The 25,014-nt window shown below is 32.9% G+C and overlaps 1 protein-coding gene across 3 annotated transcripts; it reads left to right on the forward strand.

The window, feature by feature from the left end:
* Window positions 1–11,945: 11,945 nt before the first annotated feature.
* On the forward strand, window positions 11,946–23,406 carry LOC113783319 (small RNA 2'-O-methyltransferase-like). 3 transcript variants are annotated; one of them, XM_027329417.1, is made up of 10 exons: window positions 11,946–11,983; window positions 14,054–14,386; window positions 16,216–16,305; window positions 16,997–17,454; window positions 18,242–18,481; window positions 18,638–19,587; window positions 19,784–19,935; window positions 20,009–20,125; window positions 20,792–20,929; window positions 22,846–23,406. In XM_027329417.1, exons 2-10 carry the CDS (start codon window positions 14,114–14,116, stop codon window positions 23,281–23,283), a joined length of 2,856 nt encoding a protein of 951 aa, XP_027185218.1. In that variant the 5' UTR covers window positions 11,946–11,983; window positions 14,054–14,113; the 3' UTR covers window positions 23,284–23,406. The 3 variants fall into 3 exon arrangements, with proteins under 3 accessions (XP_027185218.1, XP_027185217.1, XP_027185219.1); XM_027329416.1 differs by lacking the exon at window positions 11,946–11,983 and adding an exon at window positions 12,032–12,263; XM_027329418.1 differs by lacking the exon at window positions 11,946–11,983 and adding an exon at window positions 12,054–12,072.
* Window positions 23,407–25,014: the final 1,608 nt, after the last annotated feature.

Genomic DNA, 25,014 nt, shown 5'->3' on the forward strand with positions numbered 1-25,014 from the left:
TAAATTTTTGTTGTTTTCTATTTTCATTTGTAAAATCTCAATCAATACAAAGAAAAAAAGAACATTTATTACAAATCTATGTATGTGTCATACCAAAAGAAAATTGATAAAAATAAGGCTAAACACTAGAATTATTGTTATAAATTGTTCGAAAAACAGATAAGATAGAAAATAAATAAATAATTTTTTGTACATTATTGTTTATCCCCTTCCCCAACTAACTATCACATCAATGTCGTATCCTACTTTCCTATGATGACCACCAACCCTAGCCATGCACCCTTACCCTCCTACCCAATTGACTAGATTTTTCCTTTACACCAAATTTTAAAAACTTAAATAACTCATTTTCTGCAAGTATACAAATTATTTTGCTGAATATAAGGGATATTACGTATTGATCCCACAAAGAAGAATGATATAACTACCGATGGTTTTTCAAAATCCTTTATTATTTACACCACCATAAATGAATTAAAATTGCACCAAGAGCATGAAGTAAAATTAAACAAAAACAATGCTAAAAGTTCCTAGGGTTATTGAATTACTAACTACTATTACAAGTGAAATTATTGGTTAATTGAATGTTATTATATTGGTTAGTTATAGCATGTGAAACCCATTTCTTCTGTAAATCAACTATACTTATAACTATTTCATACCTACTTTCATAGTTATGAAACTAGTTATAAGTTCATTCACTTCTATGAAATTATATGGAAAAAATCATCAAGGTCACAAAAGTGTACTTCTACTTTCATGAGTAAACTCTCTAAATTTAGTACTTTCTTGAACTAGTATTAAATCTCAATTCTCATTATTAATTTAATGCCTTGAGATTACCAAACAATTAATGGCTAGTTAATCATGATTGTAGAAGTTAAAGTGCTAAATAACTTGTTCAAAATAATAGTATGAAATAACCAAGTAAACATTACAAACAAGATGCAACAAATTCATCCATAATTTTAGATATAAACTTTAGAAACACATAATGAACATAAAATTCAAACTTATGTATTAAGTAAACAGTATAATCCAATATAAAGGATAAAGAGATTGGAAAGAAATAAAACCCTAGTTACATGAGCTCATCTCCTTCTTCATCTTTGCCTACCTATACACAAGAGATGATGATATACAATTACCAAAACTATCGTACTCTATTCTAAAAGTAAGAAAATATGAATGTTACATTTTTAATGATGAAGTTCTTTCACTTCTCAAAAGCTCCTTAATGAGAAGACACAAGTTTCTATTTTATAGAGAAGTCTTTGAGCCCTTTTTCTTGTGTTTTATTTCTAGTGTGCACATTTGATAAAAATTGGCTTAAAAAATAACAATCTGGCTCCAATGGGATGAAGAAGATTTAAAATGACAAAAGTTGTTTCTTGTTGATACTTGTACTCTCCTTCTAGCAACCACAATGTCTCGTCAATACGTGAAACACATAGGAGGAGTATAAACCCAGTGCAACTTGCTCAGAAATGCGGCTAGATAATCAGCCCTGGAGCCGGCTCGTGTTGCTAAGGTCACATGGCTGATTTTTCTGCCCTGTTTCGCAACAATTTTGGCCAACATTTTGTCAGGGCGAAGGGGATAGCCGACCCCAGCGCTTCAATCGGATGTGATCCGTCCATTAACCGGTCCTAGCCCATGAGGTTATTGGGCCGATTACCTTGCCCTGCATCTTCAACAATTTTTTGGATTTTTTTTTGCTTAATTTGATAACCGCTATTTGTTCAAATCTTTTCTCTCTTTCGTGTAAAAATAATCATATTAAACAAGTAAAAAATAATTGACCTTAATCAACAATATTTACGCATCAACTTTTAAACACTACAAGCAATTCCCTTCTTGATTTCAAGCCAAAAAAAAAACTTAAAAATCCTAAACAATAGCCACTAAATGTAGTGCATATTGGCCACTTATCACAAATCCTGCAAGACCATAGCTCATCCCACCCTATCCTTCACCTGAACCTTCCTTCTCACCTTACCTTAGACTTTATCCTAAACGCACAACTACACACCATCACCTTGTACCAATCTTAGTCACCATAACTAGTTACCTTTAAGTTCTCATCATACATATAACTGGACCTAAAAGTGTACTTAAGTTCATTCTCAAGGATTTTCTTCGCCAAATGGACATCAGTGAATCCAGTCTTGGTTAAAATATTTCATTTCAAAACAAGTACCTTCTTTCGTATAAAATTTACCACTTGTTGTTTGAAAATTGTTCTTAATTATGTGCAGAATATGGTGCTATATTGCAAACCACTGGCGGAAGTAATGGAGGGCAAGGAGCAGCTGTTGCCTCCCCAAGATTTGAGAAATTCTTTTATATCCGCTTTCAAAATTAAAAGGTTTTGCTTATATCCTTGCACAAATTAAATTTTGCCCCCAAAGATTTTTGAAATCATTCTACATCCTCTTGAATGTTAAAAGTGTTACTTATATTTTTGTAATATTAGACTTTACCCCTAAAGTTTTTTTTTTTACAAAAGTATAAGAATACCCCAGCCCCCCCCCCCCCCCCTAAAGTATACTTCTTTACTAGTTTTGCCACCTCCGAATTTCAACCCCTACTTTTGCCAGTATCACAAACTATTTTCTTCATGAAAACAGAATTTTTGTTTGCTGTAAAGTAGAAAAATATTAGATGGTCAAGATTTGCCTCATAGGGCACCGGCATCATTCACGTTCCAAAAAGATAAGGCGAGTCCTTCTTGTATGCTAGGTGCTAGACGTGAAGGATTTCCTTACTTGATCGGAAGTAATTGGTATTGTAGCATTATGTGGATGTGCCCACTTGGTGTACCTTTACCATGCAATTCGTTCGCCCTACTAAATCTACAACTTACAAGCAAATGAAGTGGAAAACTTGGGCTCCACTTGTTTGGGCATGTTTTTGAAAATTTCAAATATGGTTTTAAACATGTTTTTGGGCATGATTTTTTGCATAAATATATGTACTAATAAAGTTATTACAATAAAACTTTTTTAAGAAAATCTATTCGAAAGAGCCAAGTTTTGTATGAATGCATATATTTTTCGTATAGATGTTTTTGAAAATTTTCTAATACATTTTCTGACTATCTTTTTATTTCATAGGTAAATTTATCAAAATAGGTGCTATAGTAAAGCTTCTCTAAAAATAGCCAAAAAAAAAAAAAAACAACCATCCAAGCAGAGTCTTTGTAATTTCATTTCCATTTCAATTATGTGATGATACACAATCTAAGCTATGGAATTAGTCACCTTAGCCGTTGCAAGTTTAGGCACACACATATGTATGTGTGTGTATATATGTATGTATGTTTGTATGTATATATATGTATACGTATATATTAGGCAATACTCATCATCCATTTAGATGTATTACATAATCATTGAAAAAATGAAAAAAGAAAATTAAGACAAAGTAGCAGGGAAGTTGTGATGTAACAAAACGGTATGGGATTTAGGGATTTCAAATTTTTTTTTTTTGTTCCCCATGACACCGATGTCCTTCATTTGGGGTTTTAGAGGAGAATATATAAACTTTGTGGGTTCAAGTTGTGAAAGTTAAGAATTAGAGATTGTGTGAGCAAAACAAGAAAATTTAGATTCATATAGTTAATGATAACTTTTCATCTCTCTAAATCTCACTCATTCATTTTCCCTTCAAGGCGATATCCAAACAAATCAAGAACCAAAGCAATTCAAAACTTGAGGCTTCATCCTTAGCCTCTTTTACAAGGCGACTGATCAATGTTTTATTGTTTATTTTTTTAGTTACATTTAGAGGAGAATGAATATGGGTTTTGAATATTCTTGGTGGATAATTATTTTTTGTAGCAAATTTATGATTTCTTGCCTAATATCTTGTTTTTTAAGTTTAATTATATTATAAAATATTGGAAGTGAAATTTGAGGTATTTGGTTGTTTAAGGAAATGATTTATTCTGATAGATATTGTACGATTTAGGTATGATACTGTATTTCCAAGCCTATATATGTTATAATATGATTGTGGAATGTGAAATTGTGGGATTTTGATTACTATGCAAGGCTTGGAGATAATTTGAGGTGAAAATGGAAGTTGGCCACGTAACTCGAAACTTGTTCTGCTCCAAGGTCCGGCCCTGGATTCGTAAGTGAACTTAGATCCGATCTCAGCCTGAATCTCTTCTGACAGCCCGCACCATTTTAGTATTTTAGTCATAACTTGGTATAATGTTTGAGGTCCTTGATATAGATTATTATTTAAGACTAGTGTTTGGGTTCCCTATTATGATAAACTAGGCATTTCCATATTATACGTTTTTTTTTTGTGTGTTTTTGGGGTATGATAGGTTTTTTTATTATTTTTTTTAATAAGTGGAAGATTTTAGATTCAAAATCTATTACTTATCATGCCTCTCATCTGACCATCCAATCTAACCCTCCTTTGTTTGTTTATTAATTATATGTACATGTATTTTATATTGAAACATGTGTAAAGATTTGTAACATAATTTTTATAATGTAGTATGAATTTTCATATTTTGTATTATTTTGAATGATTATGATTTTGATATGCTTTTCTACTGGAAGAGTGGTTAATTGTTTTGCATTTTTAATTTTTTGGTTTTTTAAGTGTTTACAATATATTTGTGATTTGTCTAATTATAATTTTATTATTGGTTCTGATTAATTTTATGCTAGTGAAAGTTGTGAGAGTGGATTAATTGAAGGATTTCTTAGTGTGTATGACAGTATAATTTGAGGTGTATTATTCTAGGTTGTGTTGATTTTTCTAATATTTAGTATTGATTAGTAATGTGTAAATTGTATCAATTTTTTTATTGTTTGTTGTTGGTACTATTTAACTTATGAAGAATAATTTGGCAGCTAAAGTTGTTGTTTTGTTTGCGTATCATATGTTTTTAGCTATATATGGATAGATATAGTGGTATTTTTCTTGTGTCTGAAACCCAAACATTATGAGCTAGCATAAGGCGACAGACGTGAGAGGCCCGAAGAAATCTGGGTAGACATATGAAGCAGGCAGCGACCTAAGTACCTAACCATTGAAAATACTATTTGCAATGAAAAGGACCAAAAAGGCCAAAATCTATAGAGAAACAACAGCGAAACCAGCGTAAAAAGATCAAATTGGAATAGGGCCACCAAAATTCAAAACTTGCGGTTGACAAACATAAAATAGAGATGACCCCACAATGAGTTCCATCACACCCAAAAAGACAAATGAGGACAAAATCAACACTCAAATTACAAAAAATTAGCGGAAATCACTATTTCCAATCTTTCCGCGCTTTATATATTTAGAGATTAGCACGATTGACTGCCTTTAGATTTCGAATTAAGTACTTTTGCTATGCGTAGGTGGAAAATGATTTCTAATAGGACCGCTTGGAGTTGAGTTAGATGTTAACACTTAGGTGGCGTTTGGTTCGCACATCGGTATTGGATTCGGATTCGGAATCGGATATCTTGAGTTTGGAATGAGGTCATTCATTCCAATACATTTGTTTGGTTCAAGTACCTGGAATGTGTATCATTACTATAGTTGATGTTTGGTTCGTCGACTCTTTCGGAATGGAATATAATAAATATATTATAAACCCCATCGTAAATGATAGTTATTGACTCTTTGTAAATGGGATATAAGAAATCTTCACTAATTAAATATATTAGTATAAATGTATTAGTAAATTTAGTCTAACTAATTAATAATTTCTATTAGTAAACATGTATAATTATTAGTATAATGGATAATATTAATTATATTACATAAATTAATATACATTGTATAATACATATAAATAATAATATTATTATTATAAGTTTGTAACTAATTAAATTAAATATTATATATATAATTAAATATAAATATACAAATGTTATAATATAAATATATAAATATATAAATATATAATATATACAAATATTAATTATAATAATATTTTATATAAATATAATATATATTACATATTAAATATAGTTATTATTATATATTATTATATTTAAAATAATAATTATTATAATTATATAACTTATTAATATTACATACATGTATATATTATAATTATATGCACATATAATATACATTTATAAATATACATATATATTATAAATATAATATTATATAATATTAATAAATTTATAATATATATTATATAAGTATAATTATATTTAACTAAATAATTATAATATATAATTATATAATACAATAACATCATTATTATAAGTTTGTAACTAATTAAATTAAATATTATATATATAATTAATTATAATTATACAAACGCTATAAAATAAATACATAATTATAATTATATAATATATAAATATTAATTGTACTCATATTTTATATAAGTATAATGCATATTAATATTAGATATAGTAATTATTATATATTATTGTATTTAAAATAATAAATATAAATATAAATATAATTATATAATTTATTAATATTATATACATGTGTATATTATAATCATATGCACATATAATATGTATTTATAAATATACATATATATTATAAATATATTATTATATAATATTAATAAATTTATAATATATATTATATGAATATAATTATATTTAACTAAATAATTATAATATATATTTATATAATGTACTAATATTATAATTATAATATATTATATATGTATATATTATAATATATAATATATATAATATATATAAATATTAATTATATCATTGTATAATTATAATATGTAATTGGATTTGTTTCTTGGAATCAAACTTGGGAATCGGACAAAACCCACCAAAATACTTGGGAATGGAGAAACACCAAATTTTTAGAAATCATTCCAAGATTTCAATTCTCATTCCAGTAAACCAAACACCATTTATGGGGTTCATTCCATTCCCTGAATCCGATACCCTCTTACCAAATGCCATAGTTGAAGTAAGTGATTCATATACCCTATATGTTCTGTTAATGTAATCTATATACTTTAATGATTTTGAAATATATTTTGAATTTGAAATCCAGCTTGAATGCATGTATTTTGTAACACTTGTCTACATGAAATAAAATGTGATCTTATATGAATCGTACAATTGATTTGGAACGAATGCTTTTGTTAAGCTTTGGTGCAGGTGACAATTGGCAAAACTAGTTCAGATTGTGCTAACCAGGAGCAGTTACCAAATTTTTAAGAACCATACCACACCTCGGAAGTATTTCGTAAATCTTTGGGAACTATATTGATCGGGAGTAGTTGATAAATCTTTCAGAATTGCGCCAAGCATGAGGAATTGATAAATCTTGAGAACCGCATTAACTGGTTATGTTAATGAATGCATATCAAGCGTCAATGGAAAATCTTGTATCTTGAACTTAACAATACATATGCCTTTGAAATTTGATGTATTTGATACAAATAATGGATCTTTGATCGACCTCTTGTTTTAGATGATGTATATGTTATAATTATTGATTGCAGTGTATTACTGCAAATTAACATTAACGATATCTTTTAGTCACTTTATCCTTAAGATAACGTTATCTTTTAGTAATGTTAGGAATTAAAGTAATTGTATCACTATAATCTAAACAAATAAAGTGATGATAACAATGTAGTAATGCTATAAAATAAAAGGGTATTTTTGTCCAAAATTTCTTAACATGTTGAGTTGAATTGCTTATGGGGATAAAGTGATTAAAAGATAACGTTAGGAGCTGAACTGATAGTAGTGATATAGTTTAAGAGGGTAAAGTGATAATAACCTTTTCATTTATTAATATCTTGCAGAGATCTTAGCATTTGAAGAGGTACGTACCAAAGATTTGGAGTTTACTCAAATTGTTCGAATTTGAAGAAGTGGACGTATGTGATCAAGAAAGTGAAAATTTTATATTTATTCACTGGTCCTGTAAGCAATTGATTCTAGTATTTTATGCATTGTTGTATTATGTTGGTCCCTTAGGTTTGTAATTTGTAAAATTTTATTTCCACTTAATGGTAGAGATGAAATATTGACTATGGTTGAATTACAATTGATATTTAAGGAAATTTTTGGGTATGGCCTTGTTGCCTTGTCTAGTTTTTTTTTTTTTTTTTTTTTCTGCAACGGTAGATTATGTATTGATTGGCAAAATATACACTTATATGAGCAAAGGCTCAACTAGTTCTATACAAATGTGTTAGACACACTGAGGATTGATCCATTCCTCATCTTGAGATATGCCTAAAGCATAATCACTAATCCATTCACATCTAGGATCTAGATTTCTATCTAAACAAAAGGAGCATTTCTGGAATAAAGCTCTGAGGCTATTAATATCATCAGTCAAAGTTGCCAATTTGATATCCTTGGCCAACCCATTTGTAATCATTTTCAACTGCTGAGGGCTGAGGAGATGGACTGTAATTTTCTGCCATTGCAGCTGTCTAGCCTTTATGATGGCCATCTTCACAGATTCCGCACTTGTCTGCAAATGGCTTCCTGCGTACCTATCAGTCAGTGCCCAAGCAGACACCAACTGATGGTTGAAATTAGTTGCTATAATCCCAGTCCCAACTCTATTGGTTTGTTCTTGCACATGAGTTGATAATCTGATCTGCATTTCATCCCTTCCACCCTCATCTGTTTCTGCAGTCTCTCTATCTCTTTCAGCTTCCACAGGTGACGATTTCTCCTCCTTCCAAGCTGATGCTTGCTCTTGCCATTCCTGTAGGGCCTTTTTAATTGTTTCCCAAGGATGCCTTCGTTTGGCATTGAACTTCCATTCATTCCTCCTTTTCCAGATTTGCCAAAGGATATTCACAGTTAGCTCTACATGTTCCCTTCCTTCTATCCTGTTTGTTGCTTCCAGCATAGAATTCCACCATACTAATAAGTTCCTTGTCTGTTCCATTAATCCATCCCATTGAATTGGGGCCATCTTCCACACTTCTTGGGCTCTGCTACATTGAAAGAACAAATGTTCAATTGACTCTTCCTGTTCACCACAGCCATCACAAATTGGATCCCCCTGGTGTGTTCTTTTAAACACCAGGTCATTAACTGGTAAAAGGCCTTGTCTAGTTCAGTATCACGTTTTACGTAGATTTCTCATAGTAGTTTCAATGGAAGGATTGGATAATAGTAAATATCAACAACTTGGAGTGGAGTGCCAACAACTTTTGTGTCCTTCCAAATAGGGGTGCAAACGAGCCGAGCTCGAGTCGAGCTTTGGCTAATCGAGCCGAGCTCGAGTTAATTTTGTGAAGCTCGAACTCGAGCTCGAGCTCGACGAGCTCAAAATATCAAGCTCGAGCTCGAGCTCGAGTCAAATTCGAGTCGAGCTCGAGCTCGAACTCGAGCTTAAAAAATAAAAAAAAAATAATTATAATTATTTTTATTTTTAAAAAATAAAAAATAATTTTTTTAAAAAAATGAATAAAAAATAATTTTTTTAAAAAAATGAATAAAACAATAATTTTTTTAACAAATAATAAAATATTAGGGATATATATGTAATTTTACTATTAAAATAAAAAATAAAAAATAAAAAAAAATATATAATTGAGCTCCCAACGAGCTTAATGTTTTTGAGCTCGAGCTCGAGCTCGAGATCGACTTAATTAGCTCGAGCTCGACTCGAACTCGATATTGACGAGCTCGAGTCGAGCTCGTATTCGAGCCGCTCGCGATCGGCTCGATTCGCGAAACACCCCTACTTCCAAATAAATGCTCCAAATTTTTTTTTTTTTTGTTGGGTTTAATTAATAGCCATCCAAAGGGTGGCTTTGTCCATTATCCTTCAATGACAAATTGTAGTAAAACAAACAATAAAAGCAAAATGTCACAAATAGTCCCTTGCTTTGTGATTTATTTTCTAATTCCCACATTATCATGATGCATTTGAGTCCTTTACATATTTAAAATGTACTCTATTTCTTGCCTCAATTCTCATTGTCAGCCCGTTTTTGGCCTGAGGATGTCATGTGTGCTCTTGGCATGATACTTGAGGGGCGAAAAAAAAAAACTATCGTAGTTAAAAAATAATTGTGTTAATAACTTTTTAATTCTTGCTGCTCTATAATGCAACAAAATTCTCTTAGTAAAATAAAAGAATGACTCAGTATCTAATGGAACCTAAGCACAACTTTATATCTTTCTTAGTCTTTGTCCTAAGCCTACATTTTAGAGGTTGAATTAATTTTCACAAATCACTAGTAAAACTTGTGTAAAAGAGGCCAAAATTGAGAGGCAAGCCTGATTGGTGAATTTTGATGGATTAAAATGCATTATATTAAATGTACAGATAATAAAACGGGGTAATCTTAAAATATGAGGGACTAATTAAACAATTTTTCTAGCACAGAAGGGTAAATTTGTGGAGACAATGTGCATTTGTTTTTCAAGGGAAAGTACCAAAATTTGCTTATAAATTAATTGGGCTCCATAGGTATATTGAGAGTGGAAACTATTAAATAAAAATACACTTATCAGTTTTAAAAATATTCAAGCATACTAAATCGTTTAAAATATTGGCTTATTATCACTTTATCCCCTTAAATTATTACTACTATCAATTTACCCCATAATGTTATATCTTAGTCACTTCACTACATATGTAATTCAACTCAGCATGTTAATAAAATTTTGATAAAAATATCATTTTATTTTATAGCATTGCTACATTGTCATTATTGCTTTATCCCTTTAAATTCTAGTAATATAATCTCTTTACTCTCTGATAGCTATCATTAATCTAAAAAGTATGTTAAAAAATGTTAAAATATATTTACCTTTTTATAGATAATTGAAAATAAAAAAGATGGAATAATTATTCTTTCTTTTTTTCACTCTAAGATTCCAAAAACATAAAAAAAAAGGATTTTTTCAAATTTTTTTTTCACACTTATTAATAGTTGGAAAAGAAAAAGAGATGGAACAGAAGGAGACAGAAAATTAGATTTTGCAAAGGAGGAAAATAAGGAAGAATCTAATATTATCGTATTACTTTAATGTTCTTAGAATTAGGATTGGAATTGGATAATACTAAACAGAAAAGTATTAAAAAAATATTAAAAATATTGAATTCTTTCTTGTTTGTATTAAAAAAAACAGAATTGAGCTCTCTCTCTCCTTCCCCTATATTTTCTATTTGTTTCAATATTAATAAGATTGTCAAAAAGAAAGAGATTAATATTTTGACCTTTTTTTTCTTGATACTAAAAAGGAGAAGAGGGTACTATTTTCTATTTGTATAAGAGGGTACTATTTTCTAAAGTTTTTTTAACTTGTTAAGGTGGTTTAATGGTGAGATAAATTATTTAAAAAATAACTCTAGGGGGTAAATTGATAATAAGGTTATAATTTATGGGGGTAAAGTGATAATAATTTTAAAGGTTAAATATGTTTTATCACTTGAATTAATAAATTTCGTTAAGTTTGACTGTTAGTTTTGAAAGTAAAATGACTAAAAGATAATGTTAAGGGGGAAATTGATAGTGACGCCAAATGTTAAGGGGGTAAACTGATAATAACTCTAAAATATTTCATTATCAACTTTCAAAAAAAAAGAAAAGAACATACACTTATTACTTCATGTATTTTTTTCAATATTACTTTCCTTCAAGAATTAAGTTCTTTAATAAGTTTTTTTCCAGTATTACTTTCTTTCAAGAATTAAGTTCTTTAATAAGATTTTGTAAAATGATCAAGAAGCAAATGATAATCAAATAATTAAAAAAAAAGTGAATGCCATAAAAAAATCCAACTTATACTTTTTTTAAAAAATTTTTTCAAATAAGTTTTGAAAAGCCAAAATTGCTTCCTTGGCTTTTCCTTTTCTTCTCGATTTCTCTCAATTCAAAAAAGGTGAAATACGAAACGCCCCACCACTTCCCCGGCTGACACAACACACTTAAAACCCAAAACCCATTGCCAAATTTGCCAAACACAAACCAGTCCTCCACACGAATCACTTTCCTCTTCTCTCCTTTTCACAAGTCTTAGTCCATCTTTTGCAGGTACCATCTTTTTCCAACACCCATTTATCTCTTTTCTTGCTTTCTTCCATCTTAAGGGAAGTCTCAGTAATGTTCTCCTCTTTTTGTGGGTATATCGTCTCCTCTTTTATTAGTGCATTTTTCTTTCGTTTTGTTGTTTTTCTTTGGCACTCTGGATTGGCTTGAAGAATGGTATGCCATTCTTTAATTACTTTTTCTTGAATTCTTGGCGTCAATGTGCAAGAAGTTAAAGACGATGGCAATCAAAACCCATATGACAATCTGATGCTTGTGCTTCTCTGTATGTTCTTTATTGGCTATACTGTAAAGTTTTAGTCTTTTGTAGTTCTTGATGACGTTTCTTGATTTTTAGAATCAAATTTCTTCATTTGCTGCTATTGCTGCTGCTCTTTTATTGATCATTTTGACATAATTTTTTTCACAAATTTGAGGTGAAGAAGTTGAAAATTGGAAAAGAAGTACTGTTGTTCTTTCCATGTAATGTGTTGCTCTGACGAATTAATTGATTGCATGGAAGAAAGGACAAGGGAAGAAGAAATGAAAGCATTAAGATTCGAGTTTTGTTGGTTCGTTCTCTTCGTTCTTAATGATAAGTATTAGTTAATTATGATTTTGATGGTATTTCAGTAGGTTTTCTCTAATATGTTTATGTTGGACATTGAGGTCAAATATGTCTGTGTTGGACATTAAGGGCCTCAATTCATCAGTGATCTTGAGTAAATTTTCTACTGTTAGCCATTTTATGTGATTGTCTTGTCGTCAAAGCTTCACAAAGAGAGTTTCTGTGAATTCAGTTCTGGATTTTGTTGTGAGCTGTATTGGATGAGAAAAGTATGAACTGATATGTACTTTTCAATACCTACCAGGCCCTGAAAATATATGGAAATATAATGTTATAATCTAGATAATAGAAGTTGTTGGAACTAGCATAATATATTATGAGATGATCAGGATTGGACTATATGTATAATATAATTTTTCGATTGCAGGTATGTAAATTAAGTAAATAATAACAGGATGTCTGTATCTTGCATTCCTTTTATGTATAGAATTTCCAAACATGAAAGATTTATCTATGAATTGATTTATTATTTTCTAGTAGGGGGTTTCGTTTGTAGGTTAATAAATGCAACAATTCATCTAGGATGATGAGAGATTTGACATGATTGTTATGGCTCAACTGCATACATGGAAATAACTTCTCTTTTGGCAATGGTTTAAATACAACTTTTCTATTATAGATCATGTTCCTTGAGCACTGGCTTGCAGGGTGGCCTGCAAACTCTTCTATGAATGAGACCATTGAACTAGAACACGAAAGTAGATTAAAAGGAAAATTGGAGATTTGAAGTTGATATCCAGGAAACATTGAGACGAAGAAGTGAGAGAATACCATTGTAAATTGAGTTAACTTTCAGCTGAATCTATTAATAAATAGTTGATAATTAGTTTAAAGAGAAGGTGATGGAGTATAATTAGTTGATAAGCCTAAAGCTAAAAGTTAGGATTTTTGAGTCTAACTGATGATTTTGTTTTATGATTTTTTTTTTTCTGAAAAAGGACTATGGCATTTTTAGAAATGATAATACCTTTTGGTCATTTTGCTTCATACCAAAGTTCATCATGAGTTGTTAGTTTGTTGAGAACGTTGGTGCCTTGGCTCCTGTATTAAAACTTCAGTTGGATAAGGCTTGCACAAATATAATCACTGCCATTCCTCCTGTTTTGGGGTGAGAGGCATTGTCCTTTAAAGGATTTTTTAGATCATAAGTTGGATGATTTTGATAGTTCGGAGAAATGAATAAAGTATAAATATTTTAGAATCCTGTTAATTGGCCTAAATTAGCAATTTATTATCTCGTGGAAAGATTCTAAAGCATTCGATTAATATATAGAAAACAAACAGTTGAGATTGTAAATCCGGAAATCAAAAGGCGATTGACATCTGTTACTCTGCTTGCAATTGAATGCCTTGATAAACTTAAATGATATTTGGCTTCTGTTGTGTAATGGTTGGTCTATGGCTCGTTATATTGCTTGACACTAATGGACTCCTTTCTTGGTGCTTAGGAAGAAAGGAGATTCAACCACTTCAAGTGTGCTTAGTTGACTGTGACTGTAGAAAGACAAATGGGAACGTTGTCATCCGCTGCTGTTGCAGCAAAGAAGTCATCTCTTACGCCTAAAGCCATTATATCTCAGAAGTTTGGCAGTAAGGCCTCCTATAAGGTCGATGAAGTCGAGGAATCTTTCCCAAATGAATGCCCAGGGCTAGCAATCCGGCAGAAGGGTCGCTGCCTTTACCGTTGCCATCTGCAACTTCCAGAACTTTCTGTTGTCTCTGGAACCTTTACAAGAAAAAAGGATGCAGAACAAGCGGCTGCAGAGAAGGCTATAGAAATGGTCACATCTTTTTCTTTCCAATAAAGGCTGTATAGATTTTTTTTATTAGTTGCTTTATATGTGTGATATAGCTTAATACATGCTACCTTTCTTCATGTGCATACAGGATTACTCATTGTGCCTTATTGTAGAGTTTCAAATTTCTGTATAGTCGATCAGACTGGAAAATTATTTGTTTTAGAAAAATTGAAGCAATGATTGAATTACTTTTGTACCCTATGCTGAATGCAGAGTGTTGCCCTGGAAAAAAAAAGATTACAGAGTATTACTAAAATCTAGAAACTGTAAGAATGGCTAGTCAGAGTATAAGCTTTTGCACCTCTATATTTCCCAAAAAAAGAAACTGTGATTTTGGATAGCCTTGTGAGGCAAATTATTATTATTATTATTATTATTTTTTGGTGTAAGTGAGACAAATTAAGATTATAGATTAACTTCTTTGAAATTTTCTTTAAAGACATAATTTTCTTGCTGAAGTTTCTGAAAATTTGGTTGACCCTCTTGTTCTTTGTAGCTGCAGATTTTGTCCTTCCTTAGTTGACAGAGTGTTGTGGCTTTTTTCAGGTTGATATAGGAAAGTATTTCGTTGTTTTCTCTGTTCTTTGAATTCGTACTTCTCCAGATCATATACCATGGGATGCTGTAGAACTGCTGGTTGACTTAGCCAACTTATTGTATTGTTTGAGCATAAATTGTAAACCTCATTATCTGTGCATCACTCGAATTTTGTGGTTCCTACTTCATGGTCACACATGTAGTTTACTTTGATAAGGGGTATGATACTGTTTCATTTATTGCTTTGTAGCTATCACTGAAAATCGGAAACATAAGATTCACTAGATTATTTCCTAGTTTAAGCAATTGGAGGCAAAATTTTGTGTATCTGTAAATACCAGCAATCTGATATGCCTTCTTATGTTTGGCATAGTAATTTTTTTGTAATCCTTAAATCCAGACTTTGTGGTTGGTGTCTATGAGAACTGGATTTAATTACTTTTGCATGTGCAATTATCATGTTATAAAACTCTACAATTTTGATTGATGTAGACTAACAAATGTGAGGAATATCATAGAAAAAAGTTTGGGCTTCAGTTCAAGACAGAGAAAAATGAGTATCATTTAGAAACTGAATTAACTGTTTCCAATAGACTGCCAGTAATTAGCTTGCAAATTGAGGTGTCTTATATGTCCATCTATATGAGTTAGCAGATATGTGATCAAATGATTGTTATGGATCAATGTGGTAGTGTTGCATATGGTTGAAAGAAAAGCAGTAATTCATCTGGAAAAGGAGTTTGTTTAGCTCGTGATATCTCAATTTTTATGTATATTTATCTCTTATATCTTCTTCAGAAGAAATCGCGGTATTTTTTATATTCTGCTAAGTTGCAAACTATTTTGGGTGCCAGACCCTTGAAGCTTGATTTTTATTTTTTATTTTTTAACTTTTATTGATATTGTTGATACCCTCATGTTACATTCAGTTACACAAAGTTTTGTTTGGAAATAGAACTTTGTTAGCCTGCATATTGGGCTCAATTATTCTTGCGTTCTTATCTGAAAGTCAATGTCTTGATCGGACTAATGATGTTTCCTTGGATGAATTAAGATGGTGTCTCAATATGTATTCATTTGGCCCCATAGGCTTAACATTTGTGAAGATGTTAACTCCTCATTTCTGTGCTTGCACATAATTACTAAACCTTAATATGATTCTCACATGAATAGCTGTCAATGAATAGGTGCATGCTGTCATTTTTGGCCCAGAACTGTGAAATACTAAAGAGTCAAGTATCTGATTTACTTATTTTTTGTTCTCAACTCTGCAGTTAGGTATCCATGTGAAGGAAAATAATCCCACTGAAGAGGAAGCACGGGACGAGTTGGTCGATCGTCTTGCATATTTATTCTCAAGTGAGGTATCTGCCTATGCTTCTTTGAGTTGCTTACTATCTATCTTGTTGGTTTTCAAGCAACCAGTGTTCCACGTCCATTACATTTCTTGTCTGTTGCTAAGAAATTTGAACTTCTTGCTAATGTACTCATGATACTCTTCCACCATCACTATGGTTTTGGGATTTCTATCATGGCTTTGGGTTTGTTTGTCAAGAATGTTGCATCCTTACTTTCAAGCTCCGTTCTGCATAAACTTTGACTAATGGGAGAGAAAGTAGTAATTTGAATGAGGAAAGCGCAATATATTTGTATTGTTGGTTGCTATGCATATTTCAATTGCATATTATGGCCTGTTTTTGATGTGTATGAGTGTGTTTCTGAGCGGTTTTTTTCTCCCCTCCAGGGTTCACTACAATTTTGTTGTTTAGAACAGAGATCATTGTCAAAGTCCTTTGTTGTGTCTCTTAATGTTCTTACTGCTAATTGTACCTCATATTCATACTCTGTTTTGGTGTGTCTGTGTTTACTTTTATTTTATTTTTTATTTTGGTGATATTAGAAACTTCAGGCATCAAGAAGCATTATTTTTCTGATTTCATCAGGCTGATTTTTTTGACTTTAGTAGCTTCTGTAATGAAGGTTGACATACGTACTGTATTTACCAATGGGATTTACTTCAACATTAACTTGGTCTTTTTATTTACGTTGATGAAGTTCCTCTCATCTGGTCATCCTCTCAGTGGTCACTTCAGAGCAGTCTTGAAGACAAAGGGTCATCTCAATGGTTGTATTCCAATTTCTGTTATGGCCATGTATGATGCAAAGCTTACTAACCTGTGTAAACACATAAATCCTGAAGTTGAGTCAAACCCGCTTGGGATCACATCAATTATTCTTAGTGCTGCTGAAAAATTATCTGGCTCTTTGTTGCCTTTGGAAGATCATCTCTCATTAAAGAGGCAAAGCCCACATCCTCCTGATGTTTTACAGTCTGTCGAAAATTGTGAATCTACCTTGCCGGAAAGCTTTGAGATTCAAGCAATACGTATCCCTTCTTCTGTAAATGAGACTATTGAAACCTTGGTTCTTAACCTGTCCTCTGCTAGTTATTACCTTGATGTGATTGCAGAAGCATTAGGTGTGACTGAGGCTTCTAGAGTGCAAGTTTCAAGGTAATAAATTGATATATGCTTTATCTTGATACTTTCAAGCATAGAGATTTCTTAAATACTTGCATTCTCAGAAATTTCTTGCTGAATAAATTTGTTCTTCAATGAAGTGTTTGATTTCTTCTTCTCATCTTCACTGAATGTTAGTCTTTAAGGTTCAATAGTCAGATTTCAGCTTTTTCCCTGATCATCAGATTGGGTTTCTGCGGTATGATGTTCTATAAAACAGCATTGATGCATCTGCATACCTGCCAGTTGACCAGCATTGTGATCATCAATACTAGTCTGGTAGCCATTATGAGACGTGCAAGTGCACTTTGCCTCAAATCAACACGGATCAGATGCAACTGCTCTTATAGTTTGACATATAGTAACTATGTTGTGTGCAATATCATCATAGCTTAGTTTACCATACTAATATTGCTCCATGCAGTTTATACGCTACTTCTGCTATATGGAATTCTTTGGACCTTGTACTGACATTGCCAACTTATATACCTATTTCTCTGTAGGTTATGTATCTTAGCATGAGGGGTGCTTTGCAACTGTAGGTTCTTTTTTTGAGCACCCTAAACTTGTCCTGTGGATAATTTGCATTTGTACTTTGGAATAATGAAGCATCACTTAATGTGTAAAATGGATATAGTGTAGTGTCTATTTGGTTGTACTTGTGTGCTTATGTATGTAAATGTTGTGCTAGGAGCTGTTCAAGTGGTTTGGTGGCTTAGTTTATTAGATTACTCTTTTTCAGGAGCCTTAGTCATTAACAACTAGTAATATTCTTTTATAGGACTATAGGCAAAGCTTCCTCTGAGGTCAGATTATACTTCTGTCCCAAACAACAATTGTTAGACCAATCATTGGAGCCTCTGGAAGTCCACAGGGTTCAGCTTCAGGGATCACTTAATGTCAGAGCAAGTTATTTTGCGGGTCAGGAAGTGTATGGGGATGGCATTTTGGCATCTGTAGGTTATGTTTGGAAGTCTGCCAATCTGTTTCATGAAGACATGTCCATGCGTACATATTATAGGTAATTTTTTTGGCTCAATTAATTGCAAAATCCTGTCTTACCTAGCTTGAAATACTGTATTTCTGGTTTGTATATAATTTTGAATGCTTTATTGTGTATCAGCTTCATTTGAAAATCTCAGAGAGTTATCTAGTTACTTAAATTGGTCATTGTCAGGTTACTCATCAATAAGATACCCAGTGGAGTGTACAAGTTATCGAGGGAGGCAATATTTGTCGCAGAATTGCCCATGGTGTTCACCACAAGAAGCAACTGGAGGGGTTTCTTTCCAAGAGAAATCCTGTATACATTCTGCCGTCAGCATCGTTTGGCAGAACCTGTCTTCTGTATCCCTAATAGTTCCTTGGGCACATCAACAGATCCACATGGAACATGTAAGAAGTTGAAGGTCACAGAGCCTAGTGAAGAAGGGAAAAAGAGTCCAGTTCTTGCTGCTGGTGGTGGAGGTGAGTCAGATGGACTGACCGGAGACTTTAAATGTGAAGTGAAGATCTTTTCAAAGTGTCAGGATTTGATCTTGCAGTTTTTGTCGACAAAAGCCTACAAGAAACAGACAGATGCAGTCCAGAATGCTGCTTTGAAAGTCCTGTTATGGTTGAACCTTTTTTTCAGAGAATCTAATATTTCTTCAGAGAAGTTGAGCTCACATGCAAAGGAACTTGGCATTCAGTTTTATTCGGAGTACTTTCTAAAGGAGTTTAATATTTGTCCTTTGGTGCATGACTTTTGGATGAGCTTTGCTACAGTAGAAGATGGATTATTGGACCGTAAGCATATGAAAGCAAATGATGACATGCTAGAAAATGTGGTTTTCTCTCTTAACATGGGAGGACAAGCATCTGGAGTTAATCCATCTAGTGGTTCTTTAGTATGCATTGGCTACACTTCATGTTTGGTTACTGAAGGGGGCATGAAGGAACATCTTGAAAGCAATGAAGAGTTTGAATTTGAGATGGGCATTGGAGCTGTTGTTCCTTATATTGAAGGAATTGTAACACAGTTATCTGTTGGTCAATCTGCATGTTTTGGTGCAGAGTTACCTCCTTTGGAATTTATTTTGGCAGCTGCCGATGATTCTCCAACGACAATATCATTATTATCTTCAGGTGAGTCAGTTGTTATGTTTTCTTTTTTAATCCCATTTTCAGTTGAATTTGTGTGGATCTTATAGGGTTGAATTTGCAGTAGTATGGTTCTTTCCTATATCATGAGTCAATGGTTTTCAATGCGGGAAAATATCCTTCTGGCTATTATGGCATTTGACTGGAAGATTTCTTCATCTTTTGGCTTTATGTCTTTCAGGGAAATGCAGTTTGGAGCACACTATAACGTTGTTACGTGTAACAGAACCCTTGGAGGACAGAATGGAGCAGGCTTTGTTCAGCCCTCCTCTGTCAAAGCAGCGTGTTGAGTATGCGTTACAACACATCCAAGAGTCACATGCTTTGTCAATGGTATGTGCTTGTATACCATTTTATATAAAGATCTCAAATAACTCTAGGTGTCTAATTTGCAATTTTACTTCAGATTGATTTTGGATGTGGTTCTGGAAGTTTGCTGGATTCTCTCCTAGATTATCCGACATCCCTGGAGAAAATTGTTGGTGTTGATATCTCGCAGAAAAGCCTTGCTAGAGCTGCAAAGGTCTGAGACATTTATAGCCATTATTCATTCGTGATTATGCAACTTTAGAACTTTTTGAAATATAACATTTCTTCAGCTTATCATATCCTGTTTTATCATCGTCTCTTCTAGTTAGCTGTTTCCTGGTGACTGGACATGGTGAAATTTCTTGGATATAATTTATTGTTTCTAACTAATCTTTTCAAAATGGGCTGCATGGCCGAGTAATCACACAGTGGATCTGAAGCATTAAATTGGGTAAAGAATCTGTTGTCTAGATTTATTTATTTATTTATTTTTTGGTCCTTAGATGGTTCCTTCAATCCCCTCTCATCTTGCAAGTGCCTTATATTCCAATTGACCCAAATATGTCCTTTTAGGTCTTTTAAGAATTTTTCTATCAGGATTATTGATGGCTTCGAGATCCTTAAGTTTGCCCAGAGGTCTGTTCACTGTCACAACAGTGCTAGGAGGACATGACAGAGTTTATGGGTTTTCAATATTTTTGTCATAATTTCCGGCTGCTTTGGGCCATGGTCTTCTGTTGACAAATCAAATATAAAACAGATGAAACTTGTGCAATTTGTGGGATGCGATAGATAACAGTAACTCTTTCATAGTGGTTTATGCGTTCTTGAATGTAACCTCCACTGGTTGATGTCTGATGTTCCTTTGTGGATTCTACAGATGCTCCATTCAAAATTAAACTCCAAGTTGGACTACAAGGTATCAAGTAACAGAATCAAATCTGCAGTACTATATGACGGTTCTATCACAAATTTCGACTCACGGTTGTGTGGTTTTGATATTGGAACCTGCTTAGAGGTAATTGTTCCTGCTGCTGATTGGATTGAAACAAAATGGTCTTTAGACCCATCAATTGTTTTGTTATAATGGCAATCTTCAGGGTATGTCTGATAGATTAAGGAATGATTTCTTTGAAGCTCAGTTTCTGTATTATTGGTTACTGTGTCTTGTATGATCTTCATAGGGAGATTGGATAGCTGTAATTGATACTATATTTAATAATAGCGGTGGTCGATGAAAAATTGTCATGACTAGAGAGTATTGCCCTTGTGCTTTGTTAATTGGTAAAATATCCTTTGTTGGAGGGAAAGTTAAACTTTTTAACATAAAATTGATATGCTCCTTGAACTGATGCATTTTCTAGCCCGATAAATATATTAAGAACAAACTAAATATATACTAAACTTATATCTGCCATAGTCAAATCGATGCATGGTACACAAGTGGTTCCACAGGATATACTGTAGTTGAGTTCCACCGTTTTAATAAATACTTTGATGGGATTTTATAGAGAACATGTTGACTCCTGGAACAAGAATACTACCAGTGCGATGTAGAGGGAAGTTGATTCCTTTGTAAAAAGCTTATTAATTCCTACAGATAATGAACGGAGAAGTTGGTTCCTTTCTGAATAGCTTATTAATTTTCTTAGAGATTATGAACTAATAGCTTTTAGTAGTTGGGTATCTGTATTTTTACTAAATATCATTTGTACATCAGCGACTCTGCATCCTAATGACTTCATAGTTTTCAGGTTACCATGCCTCTAGAGATTTAACGTAACGTTGGGTAGTCATAACTAGAATGACAAGGAAAGTAACAAGGGTGGAGAAAAAGTAACACACTATTATGTGTGGATTGTAGTTTATTTCAGTCTTCCAAATCAAAGAAAATGCAATGTCTTTGATTTTATCAAGGATACCATGTAGAGAAACTCAGATTGTCCTGATTGGAAAAAAGAAAAGAAACTTGAGAGTGAAAGAAGTAATACTCTATAATCTACTGTAATGTGTTGGCTTCAGTTTATTTTGGATTATCAAGTCAAAGAAAATGCCTGATAGTTGAAGAATCATTATCAAGTGTACAGCATTTCATGTATGCTGGAACACTGTAGCTGTCAGTTAGTTGCCTAATTTTGTGGTAGCAGATTGAATTAGTCTTACTGTTTCTTCATGACTGTTCAGGAACCAATCAGGGGAACCCAATTTTTGAAAATGTTGTTGCATTTATCAGGGGAGATGGTCTGTATACTAGAGCTATGAACCCTGCAATGCTGTTAACTTGGTGTTTGAGGAAATTAGAACAATAAAAAACAGAGAAGGTGATGGGAACAGCCTGAAATGTTAAGAAATGTGCCTTTCCAATTGAAGAGTTTGAGATGCCCAAAAGGATCGAATTAATTTCATTTGGTTATACTGCATCTTGTTTCCCAAACCAAAGCCTTATTTATGAATTCTAGAACGGCTGAATTTTGTCTGAGTAATGCAGTTAGTTTCTGGACTTGGTCTTTGAGGGTGTATAGGAACTCAAATGATTTCTGCCCATGGCTGCCCCACATTTTTTTTTTTAAAAGAAGAACCTGTAAAAGGTTACAAGAGTTACTGCTATAAATTTGCAAATTCATACAACAAACTAACTTATGTGTAACAGTCTGAAATGACAGAGAAAATGCCAAATTGTTGAATACCCTTAGCTGCCATATTTTCTAGATACTACAACTCAGTAGATTACGATGTTACTTGTCCTGGCATGTTTATGACCTGCGTGACTGATCAGTTGTTAATTAGTTTCTGAGAAGCTCAGTCACGATGCTGAAGCAAACAGGAGATTAAAAATAATTTAAGGATTCTGAGAATTGAGCATTCCATGTATTATGTTTCTGTAAATGTAAGAAAAGCGATTTAATGATTGAAAGATGTTGTCACGAATTGCAGGTGATTGAACACATAGAGGAACAAGAAGCAAGCTTATTTGGTGATGTTGTGCTTAGCTCTTTCTGTCCAAGGATTCTTATCATCTCCACGCCAAATTATGAGTACAATGTGATTCTCCAGAAATCTGCTCCACAAAACCAAGAAGAGGATCCTGATGAGAAGAATCAATCACAAGCTTATAAATTTCGAAACCATGATCACAAATTTGAGTGGACAAGAGCTCAGTTTTGTGATTGGGCAACTGATCTATCAAGAAGGCATAATTATAGTGTTGAATTCAGTGGAGTTGGTGGTGTTGGTGATGTAGAGCCAGGATTTGCCTCCCAGATTGCTGTCTTTAGAAGCAAAGAAGAAAATCCCAAGAACGTAGAAATAGCTCATCATTGTAAAGTTATATGGGAGTGGAGTGAGGGAGACAGGTCAAAATCTGCTCTCTAAAACTGTTAGTTGTATGTTTTTGTTTCGGCCGGCGATGCTGCCAGAGCAATTTCTACTAAAATACCATTATATTTGTCCTTCCTAGTCAAGAACAAAATAATTTCATTAATTTTTGAGGGGTCCTATTAGGCACTTAATGTTATTAGTTAGTTTTCCCTCAAAAAAAAAAAATTTGTCTCCATCTGCGGCTAACTCCATTACCGCATCCTCCACCTTAATTAAGGAAGAAAAAAGAATTAAAATGAGATGCTTATGAAGGACAAATGATAATATAATTAAAAGTACGGTACAGAGTAAAATAGGAAGTAGGATAGAAGATTTCTTATGAATTATTAGGCAGCTTTCTAGAAACTGATGTCTCGGGGCAATTTTGAATGGAATGCAAATATTGGTTGGCATTTGCCCTATAGCATCGGGCATTCACTTGGATATTTTGGCGCTGGGCGTTTGATTTTTTTTTTTTATATGTATTTTATTTTTAAGTTTCAACTCTAGTTGTGCTGTTCTTTCTTCCTATCTTGCGCCGAGACATAAAGTCAAGCAACATATTGTTGGATGAGAATTTTTGGACTGTCATTTTAGATTTTGGGCTTTCCAGATCAGTTCTTCTAGATAAGAGTCACGAAACTACATGAGTAGGGGACAGTGGGCGCGCTTGATTTCTTAGACTCCGAGTACTTAATTGGCAGACAACTCAAGGATAGATGCAATGAGTATGCCTTTGGAATGGTTCTGGCTGAATTGTTAACAGGCCAAGAGGCAGTCTTTTCAAATAAAGAAATCTATCAAATCTCTCCAAATTCTCCTTTTCTTGTTTTTCCATAGCATGCACTTTCCCATGTTGGCTTTGTATCCACAAGAAGTTGTTTTGGTGGGAAGCTAGGTGGATTTTTAGGACTTTGTTGATCACTTTGATCCTTTCATCCAAAATTTGGATGATTCCGCTATTTAAGATTGTAAGTATTTGAATAACAATTGTTTTGCGAGGATCGATTGTGGTTAAGAAATTGTACCTGTTCATAGTCAACATATTATGAGTCTCATGATTATCTTCACATGTAGTACAACAAACAATACTAACTTTGGATGAAGTGCTAGGGAAAATTCTAGCATAGCAACGTGACCACATTATCCATTTGTGCCTTTAACATGTTAAAGAGTGTCAAGTTCCAACATACTTATTTATCTTCTAGAATTACCTCTCTCATTAGCTTATTGATAGTTGTTGGTTGCCATCTCTTCAATCAAAATTTGAGCTTCCATGGGATGACTTTTCCATTAAAACCTGATAGGGATATAATTATGCATTTTATTTGTGGTTATTTGGTCTTAATTTTGGCAATTTAGTATGCAAAGTATTGGATTTCTGCTCATAATTAGTATTTGTGTTAATTACAGGCAATTAGTGTTGAAAGTGACAAAAGGGAGGCAAAATCCAGAAGACTCTTGCTTCTAAGGCGTGCCCACGCCAGATAACGCGGAGCTGCGTGATACGGACGGAGTATGTGATCCTACTCCTTGGAGGCTGCCGCAATTCTTGGAAAGTGATGGTAGCTACGTGGGATCAGGAAGTTTTTCCAAAGAGGACTTTTGGCAACAATCCAATGAGGGAATTAAGGAAATAATTCGTTTGAGAAACAACTTCTTATTTTGGCTAGCAAAAAGGACGGCGGGCAGCACTACAAATTGGGGGGATTGCAATAGACTAGGGGATCTTTTGATTCTTTTGTT

This window comes from Coffea eugenioides, chromosome 9 (assembly GCF_003713205.1).
Source record: "Coffea eugenioides isolate CCC68of chromosome 9, Ceug_1.0, whole genome shotgun sequence".
Lineage (NCBI taxonomy): Eukaryota > Viridiplantae > Streptophyta > Magnoliopsida > Gentianales > Rubiaceae > Coffea > Coffea eugenioides.